This window comes from Eretmochelys imbricata, chromosome 1, assembly GCF_965152235.1.
Source record: "Eretmochelys imbricata isolate rEreImb1 chromosome 1, rEreImb1.hap1, whole genome shotgun sequence".
NCBI lineage: Eukaryota > Metazoa > Chordata > Testudines > Cheloniidae > Eretmochelys > Eretmochelys imbricata.
The window spans coordinates 225,076,556-225,097,182 of NC_135572.1; the positions used below are offsets into that span (position 1 = coordinate 225,076,556).

Consider the following 20,627-nt stretch of genomic DNA (forward strand, 5'->3'; position numbering starts at 1 on the left):
GTTTTACTCCCCCATTTTAGGAGAGGAGGCTGTGGATTTACCACCATTCTTCTTGATGTCGACACGTTTCTGACCATCCCCGATGAGCTTCTGCTTCCCCACCACCTAGGGAAGGAGAAGGAGAGAGATCTTAGAAGGTGTTCAGGTCAGGTACCTTCTCCCATCTCCTCTCATGTCCCCCCCAAACACCACAGATCAAAGGTTACCAGCCATAGGACGGGTGAAGTCACATGGGGGACACTAGACCTGAGAGAGGGAGGGTTTCAGACAGGAAAGGAGGCAGGTTGTCGGAGAGTTTTGACAGCAGGGAAGGGGCTTGCATGTCCAGGGAACAGAGAGAAGAGGCCTGTCCTATGGGGACTGCACATTTTGTAGGGCGAGGGAGATTGGGGATGGTTTCTAGCAGTGGGGAAGTGAGCTGCACTGGGCATGCTGGTTCAGGAACTAACAGGAGGGAAAGGCAGATCATGGGGAAGTGTCCTAGGAGATTGGGAAAGGGGGTTCATATGGGAGGGCATGTCCAGACACAGGGAAGGGAATCCAGCACTGCAAGAGGCATATCAGGTAGCAACAGCATATCTGGGGAGATTGGGATGGCTTCTAGAAGGAAGGAAGGTGGGTTCACCAGGAGCAGATGTTTGTGAGGGTGAGGGCAAGATTTGGTGGGGAGCAGGCAAAGAGGAGTGAACGTGAGCAGAGAATTGCAAAGAAGGTATGAGGGGGGTTCGCTGTCCTGTTGCAGGGGAGAGGGAGGGATCAGCAGCTAGGAGGGGCTGGGCTGTCTGGAGGAGCTGTGAGAGAGGAGGGCAGAACAGGAGAAGAGGAGTTGAAGGAAAAGCATGTGCCTCTTGGTGTTTCAAGGGTTAAGTCACAATTGATGAGAGCTACAGCCATGCATATCTTCCCCCTGCTCCCCAAGACCCTTCCTTGGAACGTTCCACAAGATCTGTCCCCCGTCCCCTAGCCTGCCTGGGCACTCACATAGAAGGAGAAGAGGATTTCTCTGGCTTTGCCTCCCAGATCTATTCGATCAATGCTGTAATCCACCCAGACAACCTGCTTCTGGCCGCAGGGCAGCACCCCTGGCAGCCGCTGGATTTTGAGATAGCTCTTGGTGGTGCTGTAGTATGGCTTCAGGTGGAGGAAAGCATTCAGGTAATACTGACTGATCCTTGTAGAGTCAGATACCAGATCCGGAAGCCTGAACCTTCCCTGGAAGAGAAATAAAGATAATAATTATGACTGCATTTCTCCAGAGCGCTGTAAATGTTCTGGCCAGAACATGTGTATATACACTGCCCTCTGCTGGATGGAATCAGTACAGCTCAATCAGAAGCTGTAATACTTGTACATCTAAACAGCATTTTCCTCTGGTTTAAGCACTAGAGGCCAGTGCTTTAAGAGCAGAAGGGCCCCCGTTCTGTTCTGGGGCCTTCACGCATCTGTTACAATCCCACAGTGCTTTACACCAAGTGGACTGGATTCCAAAAGACATGATTGTATTAGACATGAAAAGGGACCATACGCATCTAAAATGGCATGTATTATCATTACACATTATAATATAGCAGGGGTGGCCAACCTGTGGCTCCGGAGCCGCATGCGGCTCTTCAGAGGTTAATATTCGACTCCTTACCTAGGCACCGATTCCAGGGCTGAAGCTATAGATGCTAACTTTCCAGTGTGCTGGGGGGTGCTCACTGCTCAACCCCCTGCTCTGCTCCAAGCCCTGCCCCCACTCCACCCCTTCCCCCAAGGCCCCTGCCCCTTCCCCTGAGCCTGCCATACCCTCGCTCCTCTCCCCTCCCCGCCATAGCCTCCTGCGCAGGTGAAACAGCTGAATGTGGTGGGTGGGGGGGGAGGGGGCAGTAGGTGCTGATTGGTGGGGGCTGCCAGCAGGCAGGAGGCACTGGGGAGCAGATGGGGGGCTGCTGATGTATTATTGTGGCTCTGGCTCTTAGGCTAAGGTTGGCCACCCCTGTAATATATAATTGTTATCTATGTAAGGGGACTGTTGCCCCCTTACTAACATTCATTGGGGGTGTTTTAGTTGCTAGCTCCCAGTACTAAAAAGGGGGAAGGGTCGATGGGAATCAGGACCCTGAGACTGACAGCCCCCAGGAACAATGGGGAGAGGCCAATGCTCCAGGTCAGCCTGAATGACGGGGCGGGCAGGCTAATCAGGGAGTCAGGAGGCCAGGGAGGTCCCATCCTCCCTGTGAGCTGGATTTGCCTGGGTCAGACAGAGTGGGGCCAAGCTAAGGAGAAAGCAGGGGCCTGAGCTGAGCTGGGGAACGGAACTGTGCCAGACCCAGAGGGACCAGAAAAGCAGGCCAGAGAGAGCAGACCCTGTCCTGGGAGCAGAGCTGCAGCCCCAAAGCCAGAGGCACAGCACAGACAGAGCAGACCTGTCCTGGGAGCAGAGCTGCAGCAACCGGAGCCAGAGGGGCCAGAAAAGCAGCCCACGAAGCACGTCAGTGCTGGGAGCAGAGTCACAGAAGCAGCCTGCAGAGCAGACCTGTCCTGGGAGCAGAGCTGCAGCAACCAGAGGCAGAGGGGCCAAAGAAGCAGCCCAGGGAGCTGGAGGCAGAGCAGCAGAGACAGAGTGGTGGAGCTGGGACTGGAGCAGTCTGGAGCTGGGTGCGGTGAGTAGCTGGGGAGAGTGAGGGGGACCCTGGGCAGTGGGCCCAGCACAGGGAGACGCTTCAGCCAAGAGGCTCTGCAGGCCAGGCTTGGATCGTAACCCCGACAGGGCGGGGGCGACGCTGGGAAGAAGGGTCCTACCACTTAGAACCTGAGAGCGTGTGGCCACCACCAGAGCAAGTGCCCAATCCACAGCATCCCTGCAGCACAGCCAGGGCCTGAGAAGAAGGCCTGGGACTTACAAGGAACAGTCTGTGAACTGCCCTGACTTTCCAGAGACACTGTTTGTGATGTTTCCTGCCACAGAGCGGGTTGATGTGTTTCCTTTCACCTTTCCCATTTTTCCATATTCTTTTTAAAATTAATTGTTGATTAAATAACTTGCATTTGCTTTAACTTGTGTGTAATGGTCAGTGGGCCAGAGAAGTGCCCAGTACAGAGTACCTAGGAGTGGGGACACCCTAGCCCCTGTCCTAGGTGACTGCAGCAGGGTTGGGGGTTGAGCCCCCCAGGAATCCTGGGCCCAGCCTTGTTGGGGTTACGAGGACTCTGCCAGACAGGAGAGTGGAAGGGGAGTCCTCAAGGGCAGAGAAGCCACTGGGTAAAGGAAGAGGGAGCGAGGACTCAGATCCTTTCACTAGCCCACTTCACCGGGGTAGTGCAGAAGCCAGGAAAGTTCCCCACAAAAGTGGGACTATTCCCCCGCTTACATCTATAACAAATGTATGTCATTTATAGATACAAAATGGCTTATAGCCTGAAGCCAATCAACTGCCTGGAATTATGAAGAAACCTCCACAGTGGACAGTTAGTGCATAGCTGTCTGTTACTGAGTAGCAGCCGTGTTAGTCTGTATTCGCAAAAAGAAAAGGAGTACTTGTGGCACCTTAGAGACTAACCAATTTATTTGAGCATAAGTTTTCGTGAGCTACAGCTCCCTTCATCGGATGCATAAAGTGGAAAATACAGTGAGGAGATTTATATACACACAGACCATGAAAAAATGGGTGTTTATCATACACATTGTAAGGAGAGTGATCACTTAAGATGAGCTATTACCAGCAGGAGAGTGCGCCCACCCCACTCTCCTGCTGGTAATAGCTCATCTTAAGTGATCACTCTCCTTACAATGTGTATGATAAACACCCATTTTTTCATGGTGTGTGTATATAAATCTCCTCACTGTATTTTCCACTTTATGCATCCGATGAAGTGAGCTGTAGCTCACGAAAGCTTATGCTCAAATAAATTGGTTAGTCTCTAAGGTGCCACAAGTACTCCTTTTCTGTCTGTTACTGGATTTCTTGCTTCCACTCAAGTGTGTGGTGTTAGCCACTGTCGCAAACAGGATACTGGACTAGATGATGAATCACAGCACTGATCTGGTTTGGAAAGTCCCCTGTCCTCCATGTATCCACTTAGGCACTTATCAGATGTGTGAGATATGCCAATAAGAAAATTTAGCAGGGAGCAGACTAGCTTACTGGATGTCTAAAAACATGGATGTCTATCAACAGACAACTGGCTTCAACAGGAGCCATTAATCCTCACAGCTGGCATTTGTTTATCTGTAGATGGGGGGAGAGACCTAACAAGGCCAGTTTTCAGTGCACAGAGGTAGTTCTTATCTGAGGAAAATTCAGCAGTATCTTTGATTACACTTAGAGCAGGTCCTTAGGCTGGATGTTAGATGACCAGACAGGAATCTTTGAAAAACTGGGCTTTTTATATCCTAGAGTCACTCACCCACTATTGAAATGTAGCTGCCTGTGGGAAGGAGGGAGCCATTCTGCACCAGCAACACTATACAACATGACCACAGGAGGGGAAGGGAATAAAGTCTCCTCCACTTGAAACAGCAGACTTTAGGATGGCAGAATGTACAGAGTTAAGGGACTCACACCTACCTCAGATAAACTCTGTATTATATGGCAACAGCCCTAGTGATGAGAATTACTCTCAGATCAAGGGCCTGAGAGATACAGAGAAGAGAATCTCTAGGGCCTACACAAAGGGGAATTGTGTGGAGCCTTGCTGGTGCCCGATGTCTTTGTCAGCTCCTGGATGCAGCACTGGAATGCACTGTTCTTAATTTGACTCACCTCCAGAGAGACCTCACTTCTATTCCACGTAGCTGTGTCTAAAGTGAAAGTAGCCACCCCAGTGCTATCGGTGGTGAGATTTTGGTGGGACTGGGTGTTCCCAGCATTAATAACCAAGAAAACGGGCTGCTTCTTCAGTATGGAGCCTTCTCGGTCCAGGGCTTTGATCTGCAGGGAGAAGCAGGGAGAGAATCATGCACACATTCAACCAGCAAAATCTGCTCTTGAGGAGAGACTGACCGGAATGGGGAATCTCTATGAGAGACACTCAGTGGGGCCGAGAAAGCTCAGAGCAGGCTGGCCCCTTCTAAAGAGAGGGGTAGGGCTGAGAACTAGACAGAGGTAATCTCTAGGGAAAATTAAAAGTGGGAATTTCTCTGAGACGATGCCACAGGCGCCCGTGTTTTTTTCACCTGCTAGAGGCATTATGTAAAGCACCGTACTTCGGCTGCCCTGGAAGACCACTCAGCAGCTCCACCCCATATTGATTTTACCTTCCCGCTGTAGGGGTACCCCGGGTGGTAGTAATTGTCTGAATCCTCAAAGCTCATTGACCCAGCTTTCTCAGACATAAACGCAACATGGGTAGCGTTTGCCTCCACGCCTATGGGAGAAAGACAAGATGCACAGTGAGCCAATGAACACACGCAGTGGTTTGCCATACTCTGCTACATCAGGTTACAACAGAAACGTTTTGGGACCACCCCTCCCATCTAGCCATAAAGCAAGGGAGGAAGGCCATGACCTCCCCCACCCCGACCTGTTTGCGATCCCCATGTTGACAACCTGTGAATGAGCACCATGGCTAAAGACTCCACTCTGATTGGCAGAACAGTCTCCTGCCTGCTGGTGACCAACCCACTTGTTACAAAAGACAGTTTCAGGGTCCATTAGTGGCCAGTGGAACAGTACACAATCCGAACAGCGTATACGTAATGGGAAATGGCCCAAGCTGTAGTGGACAATGGGGCAGGCCAAGCATGTGCCCACACACACCACAAAAACACTAAGTGTTGGGGTCATTCAGTCCATTTCAGAGATCGCTCTGGGTCAACATTTCCTTCTTTCAGCCCCACGAGAGCTATATTATAAGGAAGAGAGAAGCAATAAACACCCTCACTCTCACGCGCACACACACTATTTTGCAGATGCTAGGGTTTACCTGTTCCAGCTTCCACCAAAGTGGCTACCACATTTATACTGTGGCTGTACCGAGGGCTGACAAGGCTGAAGAATGCCAAGTCCACGGAGGCTGAGAAACAACCGGTTTTATCAGTCTGGAAAAGAGGCAATGAGAATTGCTGACACTTGCTGACCACATACTCAAGGAACAAGAGGAAAGGAACAGCCACCCTGTGATCTCGTTAGAGATCAGAAGCGAAGCAGTGGCAGGCTCTGTCAGAGCACAGAGGGGAGACATGCAAACACCGCAGGGAGTAGAGGAGCGTATGAGTCATCAGGAGGCACTACTGTCCCCAAGTCAGCAGTACTAAGCTAAATGCTCCAGTGCGGTGCGAGGGATACTGTGCAGAAGTGCCCACTGCTCCTGGTTAGAATTTCTCCCTCTCTACCTCGTTCTTTTGCCCTGCCATTCCTCTTTCCCTAGATGCTCCTACATCTCCATTAGACCATTTCCCAGTTCCCTCCTCACCTGGCCTGTGACATTCTGGCAGATGTCTGTGGGCTCTGACTCTGTCCTGTCCATGTACCAGGTATATGCTGTCCGACACAAAGAGACTTGGACTGTACCCTGGACAGACTTTCCGTAGGTGTACCTAGCAGAGAAGGGAAACAGGGGAAAAAAAACATCTGCCACTGATGTTCTTAGTCCACTTCTGCCTTCTTCCTTTGCACCATGGTGTATGTGCCTGCTATTCCAGTCCTGGGCTCCCCACCCAGCGCTGCCAATGCCCCTCAGTCCTGCCCTGCAGCCCCCCTGCTATTCCAGTCCTGGGCTCCCCACCCAGCGCTGCCAATGCCCCTCAGTCCTGCCCTGCAGCCCCCCTGCTATTCCAGTCCTGGGCTCCCCACCCAGCGCTGCCAATGCCCCTCAGTCCTGCCCTGCAGCCCCCCTGCTATTCCAGTCCTGGGCTCCCCACACAGCTCTGCCAATGCCCCTCAGTCCTGCCCTGCAGCCCCCCTGCTATTCCAGTCCTGGGCTCCCCTCACAGCGCTGCCAATGCCCCTCAGTCCTGCCCTGCAGCCCCCTGCTATTCCAGTCCTGGGCTCCCCACCCAGCTCTGCCAATGCCCCTCAGTCCTGCCCTGCAGCCCCCCTGCTATTCCAGTCCTTGGTTCCCCACACAGCTCTGCCAATGCCCCTCAGTCCTGCCCTGCAGCCCCCCTGCTATTCCAGTCCTGGGCTCCCCTCACAGCGCTGCCAATGCCCCTCAGTCCTGCCCTGCAGCCCCCCTGCTATTCCAGTCCTGGGCTCCCCACCCAGCGCTGCCAATGCCCCTCAGTCCTGCCCTGCAGCCCCCCTGCTATTCCAGTCCTTGGTTCCCCACACAGCTCTGCCAATGCCCCTCAGTCCTGCCCTGCAGCCCCCCTGCTATTCCAGTCCTGGGCTCCCCACACAGCGCTGCCAATGCCCCTCAGTCCTGCCCTGCAGCCCCCCTGCTATTCCAGTCCTTGGTTCCCCACACAGCTCTGCTGATATACTCCTATTTCACACACACACACACAAAAAAACACCCCCCCTTCCTACTCCATCCCTGCACTTTAACTGGGCGGGACACTTCATGGTTAATTTTAAAAAAAAAAAAAAGTGTTCTGGGGAAGCTGCAGAATGTATAGACTTCCACATGGAAGAAGAGTTGAGAGCCACTGTAAATGCTTTCACCTTTTCCCTGAAAATCCTTACTACAACTCAGACCCCCTGAGAAACCCAAAGCTAATCCCTTACATCCACTGAGCAAGATGAGCCAATACATTTGCCCGTTAACTGTGCCCTCCCATCGCAAGAGCCCTGTGAAACATACTTGCCACAAACTTTCAGTGGAAAAGATGTATCCGATGTGAAGATCCGAGTTGGCTCAGTCACAACCACTTTGAATTTGGGCAGCACTGGGGAGGGAGAAATTGGATGCAAGAAGTTAAGAAAGGAACATGGTTGGCTCACTGTCACCCAGCTCAGGGAGCAGTGTGTATCTGCATGTTGTGGGGGTGCAGCACGCCCAGAGACAGAATTCCCCTGGAGAGAAGGGCGGGGGGCGTCCTCTCTAAGGCAAGCGTTCACTTGCAGAGTCAGAATCAGGGTTGGATAGGGAGAGGGCTTCCCCTGGGACTGTCAGAGAGTGGAGTGATACTGCTGCCTCCTGGACTGCATGCTGCGCTCCCCTCCGTACCATACTCCTCCACGCTGAAGGTGCTGTAGGCCTTCCCACTGTCCACAGTGATGGTGTACGTTCCCAGGGGCGGTTCGGCTGCCAGCTGGAAGGACAACTGCACGATGCCTCGCACTGGTTTCACATTAAGCCACTGGCCAATCCGGTTATTCTCAGGATCCTGATGCCATGGGCAGAAACAGGATTAAAATGGAGCCCGTTTTCCCTGTTTTACTCCCCATGCAGCCCAGCCCTTGGGTGGACAGGGGCTCGGAGTGCTACAGAGGCTGGGCCCAGCACCCCCTGTAGCTTGGTGGTGCTCTGCATGACCATGCAGGAGACCAGGGTTCCAGGCCTGGTCTCTTGCTCTTCAGGGGCCAGCACAGGCTGCGAGCGCTCCAGAGGCTGAACTCTGTGCCCTAGGGGTAGTGCCCTGCACTGCTGGGCGGGAGACCTGGCTCCCACTCCCTGGCTTGGGCTAGACTTGCTGCTGACAGTTGGCTCGGGGCGCCCTAGAGTTCGCACTGTTCTTCGCTGTTGGTGACCTGAGGCTCTCCAAGGGCTGGTAGGGACTGAGGACGGTGCGGAGGCTGGGCTAGACAACCCCAGCAGATTAGCGCTCTGCACTGCAGGGTGGGAGAGGGAGGCTGGATTGTCAGCCCCCAGTTTGGGAATTCCCCCTGGGCAGCAGGAGCCGCTGCTGGAGAAGCCAGGATCCCCCAGGAGCCGTTTCCCTAGAGATTAGCAATCTCTGCCGCTGTGCGGGAGACCCGGTTTCTAGTCTGTCGGCACTGGTGGGAAGATTGGAATAGAGAGGGGCGTCCAGTCTGGCACCCCCTGCAGGTTGCTACTGTGTATTGCCGCGCAGAAACCCACAGTTCCAATGGTTGCTTCTCACAGCCGAGAGCTGCAGGAACAGGGCCAGCTGCCCTCCAGGGGTGGGTGCTTAGGGCTGCCATGCAGGAGACCTGAGTGAGTCACAGTCTTGCTTGTGTGTGAGTGTGAAGGGAAAGGAATGGAAAACAGAGGCATCTCAGTATGCATATGGGGGCCACTGACCTTCAGCTCCACCAGCAGATACTGAAAGAGAAAACCAGAGAGAATTTCCATTAGCGATCTCTGTACTATTGCAGGGAACAGAACCTGCTGCATGGGCTGGGCCCTCCTCCACCCTGAGAGCTGAGGCCAGATCCAGCCCTACTCTTAACTCCATCAGATTGTGCCCAGGGGCCTGGGCATTCACAGCAGGAGCATCCAAGTTCTAGCCCTGCTGTTGCCATGAACTTCTGAGTTACCACAGTGTGCAACGGTGTTATAGCAACAATAGGACCCTCCAAGCATAGGCACTAACTATGTGGGTGCTCCGGGGTGGAGCACCCTATGGAAAAAAAAACAACAGTGGGTGCTCAGCACCCACCGGCAGCCCCCCGATCGGCTCCTCCCTGCCCAGTGCCTCCTGCCTGCTGGTGGCCCTGCCAATCAGTGCCTCCCCCACCCCCTCCCCCCAGCACCTCCCTCACGCCACTGATCAGCTGTTCAGCGGCATGCAGGAGGCGCTGGGGCCGGGGAGGAGAAAAGAGCAGGGGAGGGGTGGAACAGGGCAGGAAGAGGCAGGGCTGGGGTGGGAAGAAGCCTGGGGCAGTGTGGGGTGCTGGCACATTAGGAAGCGAGTGGCTGTGCCTCCCAGCAATGTGAGCTCAGATCAACCCTTCTTGTTCCTTACAAGGCTTGAAAATATGCAGCTAATGATCCCCACCCACTTTTCAAAACTTCCAAAGTTGCCTCAACACCTCCCACAGCAGAGGCTGCAGGTGGAAGAGTCCCATTTGGCAGCAACAGAGGCGCCTCGTGTGCCTTCCTCAGCTTGGTTGGGCGCTTTTCCCTGTTTTAGTTTAATGCTAATAGCTCTTTAACAATTTCCTAGGCAGCTTCAGGGAAAGTGGTTGGGTCACAGCTCAGAGCAGCTTCCCCTGTTCCCCCTCTGTGGTCCAGCAAGGGCACCTACCCTAGGCTTCCGGCTCCCTGGCTGTCACCTCTCTTGGGTGGAGACACTTCTTTCTCTCTTGCTCCTGACCAGGTTGTTTCCAGGATGAACAGTTCCCTTCCTACACTGTGATATCTCCAGCAAAATCAGACTGCCTAACCAGGCCTGTTTTACCTTCTCTTTAGAGCAGAGGTGGGCAAACTATGGCCTGCGGGACCGTCCTGCCCGGCCCCTGAGCTCCCGGCCGGGGAGGCTAGTCCCCAGCCCTCCCCTGCTGTTCCCCCTCCTCCACAGCCTCAGCGTGCTGCGCCACCAGTGCTCAGGCCTGCTGCTCCTGCCGGGCAGTGCGGTGACGTGGCTGGCTCAGGCGTGGTAAGGGGGTAGGGAGTGGGAGGTCCCAGGGGGGCAGTCGGGGACAGGGAGCAAGGGGAAGTTGGATGGGGCACGGGTTCTGTGGAGGGCGGTCAGGGAACGGGGGGCCTGGATAGGGAGCGGGGGTGTGGATAGGTGTTGGAGAAGTCAGGGGACAGAGAGAAGGGGCGGTTGGAGAGGGGGTGGGGTTCCGGGGGGGGCAATTAGGGGTGGAGCTCCGGGAGGGGGCGGTCAGGGGATAAGGAGCAGGGGGGGTTGGATGCGTCGGGAATTCTGAGGGGGACAGTCAGGGGGCGGGAAGTGGGAGGGGGCAGATAGGGGGTGGGGGTCAGGCTGTTTGGGGGAGCACAGCCTTCCGTACCTGGCCCTCCATATAGTTTTGCAACCCCGATGTGGCCCTCGGGCCAAAGAGTTTGCGCACCCCTGCTTTAGGGTGTAATTACTACAGTTAATCTACTACACAGTTTTTGCTAAGCAAGCACATTTTATACTGAATGCATTACAGAGAAAACATATTGAAAACCACAGAAAACCCTACCTGCATGTTAATAAACTAACCAGAGTTCACCCCCAACTCCAACAAGGGCTCTGGCAGGAGACCAGTAGCTTTTCCTGTAGTTTCAAGTTCCTAACACCCTTTGCTCAGCACAAGAACCCAGTCTTATGGGGGAGTTAGGGGACAAGAGCTGAGGAAGCATTGCTCTAATGGCCCTACTCTACTTGTGCTACAATGACGACATCTTCATCATCTGGATCCATGGGAAGGAGGCCTTTGAGGAATTCCACCAGGATTTCAACGATTTCCACCCCACTACCAATCTCAGCATGGACCATTCCACACAAGAGATCCACTTCCTAGACACTACAGTGCAAATAAGCGATGGTCACATAACCACCACCCTATACTGGAAACTTACTGATTGCTATACTTACCTACATGCCTCCAGCTTTTATCCAGACCACATCACATGATCCATTGGCTACAGCCAAGCTCTAAGATACAACCGCATTTTCTCCAATCCCTCAGATGGAGGCAAACACCTACAGGATCTCTATCAAGCATTCTTAAAACTACAATACCCACCTGGTGAAGTGAAGAAACAGATTGACAGAGCCAGAAGGGTACCCAAAAGTCACCTACTGCAGGACAGGCCCAACAAAGAAAGTAACAGAACACCACTAGCAGTCACCTACAGCCCCCAACTAAAACCTCTCCAGTGCATCATCAAGGATCTACAACCTATCATGAAGGACGATCCCTCACTCTCACAGACCTTGGGAGACAGGCCAGTCCTCGCTTACAGACAGCCCCCCAACCTGAAGCAAATACTCACCAGCAACCACACACCACACAACAGAAACACTAACCCAGGAACCAAACCCTGCAACAAACCCCGTTGCCAACTCTGTCCACATATCTATTCAAGGGACACCATCATAGGACCTAACCACATCAGCCACACCATCAGGGGATCATTCACCTGCACATCTACCAATGCCATATATGAGCTCATGTGCCAGCAATGCTCCTCTGCCACGTACACTGGCCAAACCGGACAGTCTCTACGCAAAAGAATAAATGGACACAAATCAGACGTCAAGAATTATAACATTCTAAAACCAGTCGGAGAACACTTCAATCTCTTTGGTCACTCAGTAACAGACTTAAAAGTGGCAGTTCTTCAAAAAACTTCAAAAACAGACTCCAACGAGAAACTGCAGAACTGGAATTAATTTGCAAACTGGACACCATCAAATGAGGCCTGAATAAAGACTGGAAGTGGATGGGTCACTACAAAAACTAATTTTCCCCTACTGATACTCACACCTTCTTGTTAACTGTTTGAAATGGGCCACCTTGATTACATTGGCCTCATTAGCATTACAAAAGTGATTTCTACCCCTTCTTGTCAACTGTTGAGAATAACCCACTTCCACCTTAATTGAATTGGCTCACTAGCACTGACTCCCCACTTGGTAAGGCAACTCCCATCTTTTCATATGCTGTGTATTTATACCTCTCTACTGTATGTTCCACTCCATGCATCTGATGAAGTGGGTTTTAGCCCACGAAAGCTTATGCCCACATAAATTTGTTAGTCTCTAAGGTGCCACAAGGACTCCTTGTTGTTTTTGCTGATACAGACTAACACAGCTACCACTCTGAAACAGGAAGGGAGTTTGCAGAAGGGAGCTGGGATTTCCCCTTTGGTTAAATTCAAACTCTTGCAGCTGCTGAGAGATCCCAGATTGGTACTCTGGAGGTATAAAGCCCTCTGCCCCCAGGGCAGAAGCAAAGAAAGGCTCTCCCCACACGCTACCTTCTATCTCCATCTCTCCTCTTCCCCTGCCACATTTCTCACCTTGTCATTCAGTGGGATGAAATTGCTGTTCAGAGTGACAATTCGAAACCTCACTGCAATGGGAAAAAACAAATAAAATGCCTTTAGACTAACCTTCATGTGACAATCTAAGCCTATTTCCCCAATCCCGGCTGTATACACAGGTTCGAGGCATCATTTCAACATGTTCCCTGAAGCCACATAGTTTCTGAGGCATTAAGTATTTGAGGGCTTGACAGGCTTTGAAGACAAGGATGGGGGGCGGGAATATGTAGCAAGGAGAAAAAGAACTCAGGAGGTATTTTGGGGAAGTGCGGTGTGGAGGTGGGTCTAGCATTGGTTCTCAACCAGGGTCTATGACCAGGTTCCATTGAGTCCACCAAGGACCAAGCTTCAGCCTCAGGTGTCAGGGCTCAGGGTCAAGCTCCAACTTCACGCGATGGGGCTCGAGGAGGGAGTGCCACCTCCACCCCCCTGACTCACCTCAGTGGGCCACTCAGCCTGTCTGGATGGGGGGTGCAACCCAAAATTGCAGCATCACTGCAGAAGAGAGATCTCCCCCTGCCATCAGAAGGGGTTGCCTCACAACCACTGACTCCATGAGTAGGCAGCAGCTAGCCAAGGAGGCACACCACTCCTCTGCCCTGCTACATCAGCACTGCAGGGAGCACAGCCAATGGAAGGCAGAAATCGGGGGGTGACCCTCTGGGCTCCCCCCCACATCACCTCTGGTTGGGGGTCTGCAGGTTTGTCTATTTAAGTTTAGGAGTCCCTGGGTTTAAAAAAAAAAAAAAAAAGTTGAGAACCACTGGTCTGGTGTTTCCACTTCATCTGCTTTACGTGGTTCTGAAGAGATGAAGCTGAAAGGCAACAAGTGTTTTCTGCGTGAAATGGGACAAGTTTATTTTGGCTGTGTGGGTGGAACCTGTGAAACCTTTTAAGAAAAATAATCCGTTTGTCAGGGGTTGTGAAATGCGAGAGAAAAAAACCCCTCTCCTTAAACAGGCCGTATCTCTGCCGATAGCTGCTCAGCTTCTCAGGAAGCTCCCTGGAAAGGGAGAATGCTAGACCAGCAGATACATTGGCATTGGGTTACTCACGCCAACATCTGTGAACGAACCCCTCTCCAGACATGTGTACACTTGCAAATTCACATATGCACACTGGTGCAGAAACACACACAGCCCTTCGGCTACCATGCACTCGCACACTTGCAGAGCTCTGCACACGCCAACCTCTCGGCATGAATAGATCTGCAGACATGTACTCACCTGAGGATAAACACGGCTTATGTACCAGCTTGTAGCCAAATACCTCGCCATATGCACCTGAAGTGTACACGTATACATCTGCAAACTCACATGCACCAAAAACCACTTGCCCATGCACACGCACCGGCGAATATGAGTGCAAACAAACACATGCAAACACAACACAACAGTCTCATCTGCAAGCTGTGCTCATTTTCACTAATGCAAAGAAAAAACACTCACAACTGCACCTCTCTAGGAATATATGCACACACCCAATGACACATCTGCATGCATACACAGAGAAAGGAAATCCCTCAGGGCAGATCCCTTCTTACCCAACTGTCCAGGCATATAGATGGGCTTGTCAGTCTGCACAAAAATGCTGTTGCTGGCCCTCTCGATCAGGACTTGTTTCTTCTCAGCTATCTTGCTCCTGCTCCCATATCCAGACAGCTGAATGGTAGCAACTTCCTCAGTGCCCCCTGAAGGAGGTGGGACCTGGGGTACACAGGAAACAACGTTAGGAGAGTTAGGCACAATCCTTGGAGGAGGAAATTAATGATCACATTGCCTACTAGTGAGTAATCCACAGAGGAGATAAGGAACCTACTTCTGCGGCCAGCTGAGGGACTTCTCCTTTAGCTGAAGAGGTCTGTGTTCTTGGAGCCCCTTCAACTCCAAGAACACACACAAGAGTGTGACTTATATGGTAGTTGTGTCTGCTAGGTACTGCAAATGGATTTGTTACTGTGGAAGGGTCAAGAAGCTGGTGAAAGTGGGCTCCAGCGCTCTCCCCCCAAGTTATTGCTGGGTGAAGAGTATTTATCAAATCAAAGATGTGCTGAGTTAGGGCTTCACCAGTGCCATTAGCTGCACAGAATTGGCCTTGGTCATCGTTCAATGGACAGGACAATTACCAGCCTGTGGCTCCTTCACCAAGCATCAAAATGAACACACACCTAGAGCAGTACCAAATACTAGGGCACGTGCTGGGAAGAGGAGGAAAACACAGAGAGAATCTATGGGCACTAATAATCAACACAATACCTACTTCATTACATGACCCAGGCAGCCCAGCTCCACCCTGCCAATGACATCAACATCACGTGCTGCCTTCCTCCCAGAAACCATTACACTTCAATTACTCTGTGTTAATGAGTGGGGGGGGATAAGAGATGGAGAGTAACAGCTCGCTTTTCAGTGATTGGCATAGCACAGAGCACAGTCTTGCACTACTGCAAACCAATACCATTTCTCTCTCTCTCTCGTTGTATTCATGTGGGGGGGGGAGGGGGTGTTAAAACAGAGCTGGCTCAATGGGTACGTGACCACGAGCCCATTGCCCAGCTTCCTTATTTATCATGTACCACCACCCAGAGTTTGTTTATAATAAAACACTTTGCAGAACATGTGAATTGCAGTGGGAAGCGTCTAAGGGCTGTGACGTGTGTTGACATTGGCACAACATAGCTTGAGGCAGGAAGCGCTTCTTGCTACTGTGCCACAAAAACCTTTCCCAGGGGCCTTATTATTACTGGACTTGCTCATTAACCACACCTGTTAGTGCACGTGTGTGCACAGCCTGTCAGTGCACTACTCTGTACCACTAGTGAGGATCCTGGTTTCAGGCTTCTAGAACTGAATTCTGGGGCCTGTCTTTGGGCAAAAGGAAAACATATACACACGCATAAGAAAAGAATATGTTTTCATTTGCCTTTCTCATTGCCCCGCATACATGAAGTGGGTGTATATCAAGTGGGGTCCACTGGGATCAGTCCTGGGTCCGGTTCTCCTCAATATCTTCATTAATGATTTAGCTAATGGCATAGAGAGTACACTTATAGAGTTTGTGGACTATACCAATCCGGGAGGGGGTTGCAAGCGCTTTGGAGGATAGGATTAAAATTCAAAATGATCTGGACACATTGGAGAAATGGTCTGAAGTACTCCACTTAAGAAGGAACAATCAGTTGCAGACATCCGAAATGGGAAATGACTGCTTAGGAAGGAGTACTGCAGAAAGGGATCTGGTGGCCACACCGGATCACAAGCTAAATATGAGTCAACAGTAACAATGTTGCAAAAAAAAAAAAAAAAAAAAAAAAAAAGCAAACATCATTCTGGGATGTATTAGCAGGAGTGTTGTGAGCAAGTCACGAGAAGTAATTCTTCCGCTCTACTCTGCTCTTCTTATTAGGCCTCAACTGGAGTGGCACGGGACACAATACATTTCAGGAAAAATGTGGACAAATTGGAGGATGTCCCAAGAAGAGCAACAAAAATGATTAAACGTCTAGAAAGCATGACCTATGAGAGAAGATTGAAAATATTGGGTTTGTTCAGTGTGGAGAAAGAAGACTGAGGGGGACATGATAACAGTTTACAAGTACATAAAAGGTTATAACAAGGAGGAAGGAGAAACATTGTCCTCGTTAACCTCTGAGGATAAGACAAGAGGCAATGGACTTAAATTGCATAAAGGGTGGTTTAGGTTGGACATTAGGAAAAACTTCTTAACTGTCAGGGTGGTTAAGCACTGGAACAAATTGCCAAGGAGATTGTGGAATCTCCGTCACTGGAGATTTTTAAGAGCAGGTTAGACAAACACCTGTCAGGGATGGTCTAGAGAATACTTGGTCCTACCATGAGTGCAGGGGACTGGACTAGATGACCCCTCGAGTTCTCTTCCAGTCCTACGATTCTATACTTGTTACGTAAATTAAATTACCAACAAGACATGGTGTTTTCAGGACCCCTTATCATACCATTTTGCAGCCTAACAAACAGCTGCATACTTATGGTGGGCTTTTCAAGTTGCCACATAGCTGTGATCCAGAATCTCAGCCTTCCTTAAAAACATTAAGCCTCCAGCCCTCATGGTTGTGAAGAACACCTTCCAAACACGAACAGAGTTGCAAACAACCTTCTCATTTACCCAGCATCCCACTGCTTTTCCTCCCTCTCCATCCCACTCCTTTTCCTCCCGTCACTGCAATGGAGTAAGTGAAGAATGACCAGAATTTACCTGCCTGCTCCTTTTTCTCTGGCTCCTACTCCCTCCCAGCAAACTAGACAAAGGCTCAACAGAGATGGCTTGGAGCTCTCAGCATAGGTGACATGAATGTACCCCTGTATTCACACCCTACACACTATTGTAATAATCTTTGTATAAAGTATGCCTTGTAAAGTATTGTTTAAAACCCCAAATTACTGATCAGTATTGTCCTGATAAAATATGCGTGGCAATATTGTATATTAACGCCATACAGTGGAATCTTATAACTTATTAACACATGTTCCAAACTGTGGCTGGCAAACAACTATGTCTCAGACAAAGGAATGTGTGCTCTCCTTAATTTGCATTTAAGCAGTAAACAGAGTCAAGCAGGAAGGGACACAAAGGAAGCTCTAACAGGTGAAAGAAAAAAGCAGGGAACATCCTTCCCCCATAGACTTTTTGTCTCCTGGTAACCAGCTGGAAATGTTTTTCAAGAAAGAAACTGAAATTACAAAAAGGAGGGACAACACCCCATGGCACCCCCATCCTTTTCCATTGCTTCATTGCACCTGAAGCAATAAACAACATAGCTGTTGGACTAGGGGGAGTGGTCCTGACCTCACAAGTTTGGTCAGTAAGACTGCTGAAAGCATGTGATGAAAAAACTTTGCTTTGATTTTAACGTAATTTGTTAAGTTAGGCACCTGTTGCATTTTATCTTTCTTGTAACCATTTCTGACTTTTATGCCTCACAACTTGTACTCACTTAAAATCTCTATGTAATTAATTAACTTGTTTTATCTACTCCAGAATGTTTAAATTGAAGTGTTTTGGAAACTCCAGTTGGAGTGGCAAGTTGTGTGCATATTATTCCTTTTAAAGAAATAACAGACCTAATATAGCTTGTATAGTCCAGGAGAGAGCTGGGCAGTACACGACATACATTTCTGGGGGGAAACCTAAGACTGGGGGTGTGTTAGGGGTACCCTGCAGGGTCACCCCTTCCTGGGGATCTACAAGGCTGGTGAGAGCCAAAGTGTAACCCAAGTGTGGCTGGCAGGCTGCATACACACAGACACTCAGGGTGCAGCTTGTATGATGGAAGGCTCTTTCTGAATGACTCAGGTGGGAGCTACTGCTGCAAAGTATTGCAAAGCACCCAAGGTTGCAGAGGGCAGGGTTACGGAGCTGCACAGAAGTCTGGATTGTACTCTGATACGTCACAACAAGTATTTGAATACCAAGGCATGCCCTTCTATACCAGTCACACCAGTAAACATCTTCACACAGGTGCATTAGCCAAGCCAAGCAGTGAGGAAGCTCCACAAGCACACCCGCATCCAACCCCCATGATTTGAAAGTCCCGCAGACACTTACAGGGAAGCTGAAGCATTTGAGCTGTCTCCTCTCCCAGATGAACCCATCCACCAGCTTGTAGGTCTTGATCTTTGTCTCCAGGGTGATAGTGAGCAGCATGGAGCTCTTCACATTACTCAAGTCCATGCAGACCTTCTCCATGGAGGGATAGCTCAGCCGCGCTGGCACCACAACCACGTAATTCCTTGAGCAGGGAGAGAGAAAGAACCAGAGGGAAGGATTTAACCATGTGTGTTTCTTTTAAAACGTTCCCAGGGAATCAAGTTCTCTGACTGGCTGATAAACTGCACCAACCTAGCTGGCTGCTTGTGAACTTAAAGTTGCTTTATGCAGAAGCTTCCTTCCCTGGCAGGGGAGACAGGCTGAGTTTCTCTCCCCCACCATGCTCCCTCGGTTTCACCCCTTCCTGGGGATCTACAGGAGGTGGTGAGGTGCACCACAGCAAACATCTTCTGGCAGCCTCCACAGGGAGACACACCCATCCCTCATTGGGGGAGGCTTGGAAATTCTCTACTATCTCTAAATGGGGGGGGGGGGTTTGAGGCTGCCTTTATCAGTCTTGGCTTTCCAATCAAAGCAGCCCTTTACCAGATTCTGTTTTCCTCTGTGACATCACAATAGTCTCCCTGACTACTGGTGGTAATGTTGCACTGCATGACAACATGCCTTATAGGGCTGCTGTACCTTGGTCAGCTATCTCTGTGCAACCATCTTCCATTATCACAGTCCTTCTTAGTGAAGAAACACGAGGACTGGACAGAGGGAGCGATATGGGAAACCAAACATGAGGAAAACGATCTCCAGCTGGGACTCACTCCCACACCCTGCAATTCTTTGCCTAAGAAATTGCTGGTCCTTTGTGACTCCCTAACTATCTCCCTAGCAACAGCCAGTGGTATCACAGAGGATGATATCATCTCCTAAAGAGACAGATGGGGAGCGAGAGGGGATGGTGTCAATATGAAAATTTCACCTCCACTTTGGAGGTGTAAAGAACAAGGGAAGGGAGAGAAATGCCAGGAATCAAGGAGAAAGAGACCCCAGACCTGGTCTTATAACTCAACTGATTTCATCAGGGAGTCTCCACCCAGCACTGACACCAGACTTCTGACAGCTTTCTCTGTCCCCCACATGCTGAACCATAAAAAAAGCTCCAGCTTCTGCTCTCTCCTGCCTAGTCCGATCTTACTCCACTTAGGGGTCTTGGAAAACCTGCCTTGATTTCCCCACTCCCTACGGACTCCCTCACAGCATTCACAACTGCTCATGCACACCCCCAGCCACTGGTCCCTTCCTCCAACAAGCTGTCCCTCCTCCATCTACCTGTTCCCTCTCTCCAACCAACTACAATTCCTGGTCCCTCATACCTAACCATGTGCCTGCTTCCCTGACTGTCAATTAATATTCCCTCTTTCCCATCTGCCAACCATTATCATCACACCCACCCCTAACCATCACCCTCAAATATTTGTCCCAACCTCCTTGCTCCCACTTTTCATCCCCTCCCCAACAGTCTGCCCCCTCAATCCAGCCTGGGCATTTGTAATGCCTCTAGCCACCAAAGTGCTCTCCACTCCCCCCAACAGCAACTTGCTTCTCCCTCCCAGCCCCTTGCCCTCTTCCTCCTCCTCCTCGCTGGAGCCAGTCCCTAACCCCACAGTGACTTACGGGACAGGGTCATCCGTGACAGCAGATTGGAGGAGTCGGGCCAGGGTGCTGAAGAGAAGGAGCCACATCTCTGTGGGGACCTGCCACAAGCGCCGCCCCAAAGTGAGCTACCTGGAAGCCTCTGAGCTAGGATTCAAGTTGGGGAGCAGGAAGAGAGAGAGAGAGGAGCAGAAACTAAGCTGCTTTCTCTCTGGCTCTCAGTTTCTGTGGTGCCGGTCTTATATCCTCATTCTGTCAGGGGTGTGACTCTAAAGATTACTCCTTGCCCAGTCACCTATGGGAGACAATCCACAAATCAAGGGCTGTAGGAGGGAGGGTGCAGAGTTCAGATTTAACCCGTGAAGGGAACTTACTCTGGAATGGAGATGAACGAGTTCTGGAAAGCTGGAAAAGCCACTTAAACTCAGGCCCTTTCTCTCTGAATTTGCCAGGACCAAAGAATATATACATTATGTGTGTAAGTACAGTATGTGTAGTGTGTGTGAGAGAGTGAAAGAGAGCTTATATGTACATAGAGCAACACTGGCTGCAGAGAACTAGCTAAGGTCCCACTCCTAATCAAC

The 20,627-nt window shown here is 50.8% G+C and overlaps 1 protein-coding gene across 1 annotated transcript in view; it reads right to left on the reverse strand.

Annotated features, from left to right (window-relative positions):
• Positions 1-20,132, reverse strand: part of A2ML1 (alpha-2-macroglobulin like 1) — a 37,294-nt gene extending 17,162 nt beyond the window's left edge. Inside the window, exons 1-13 of the mRNA XM_077826412.1 lie at positions 20,065-20,132; positions 18,397-18,580; positions 14,357-14,519; positions 12,790-12,842; positions 9,130-9,150; positions 8,092-8,251; positions 7,726-7,810; positions 6,397-6,520; positions 5,908-6,022; positions 5,240-5,349; positions 4,746-4,913; positions 982-1,212; positions 45-105 (exon numbers count right to left, since the gene is read on the reverse strand). Coding sequence (XP_077682538.1) covers positions 45-105; positions 982-1,212; positions 4,746-4,913; positions 5,240-5,349; positions 5,908-6,022; positions 6,397-6,520; positions 7,726-7,810; positions 8,092-8,251; positions 9,130-9,150; positions 12,790-12,842; positions 14,357-14,519; positions 18,397-18,580; positions 20,065-20,132 — 1,543 coding nt within the window. The remainder of the gene's footprint in view (positions 1-44; positions 106-981; positions 1,213-4,745; positions 4,914-5,239; positions 5,350-5,907; positions 6,023-6,396; positions 6,521-7,725; positions 7,811-8,091; positions 8,252-9,129; positions 9,151-12,789; positions 12,843-14,356; positions 14,520-18,396; positions 18,581-20,064) is intronic.
• Between the last annotated feature and the right edge of the window lie 495 nt (positions 20,133-20,627).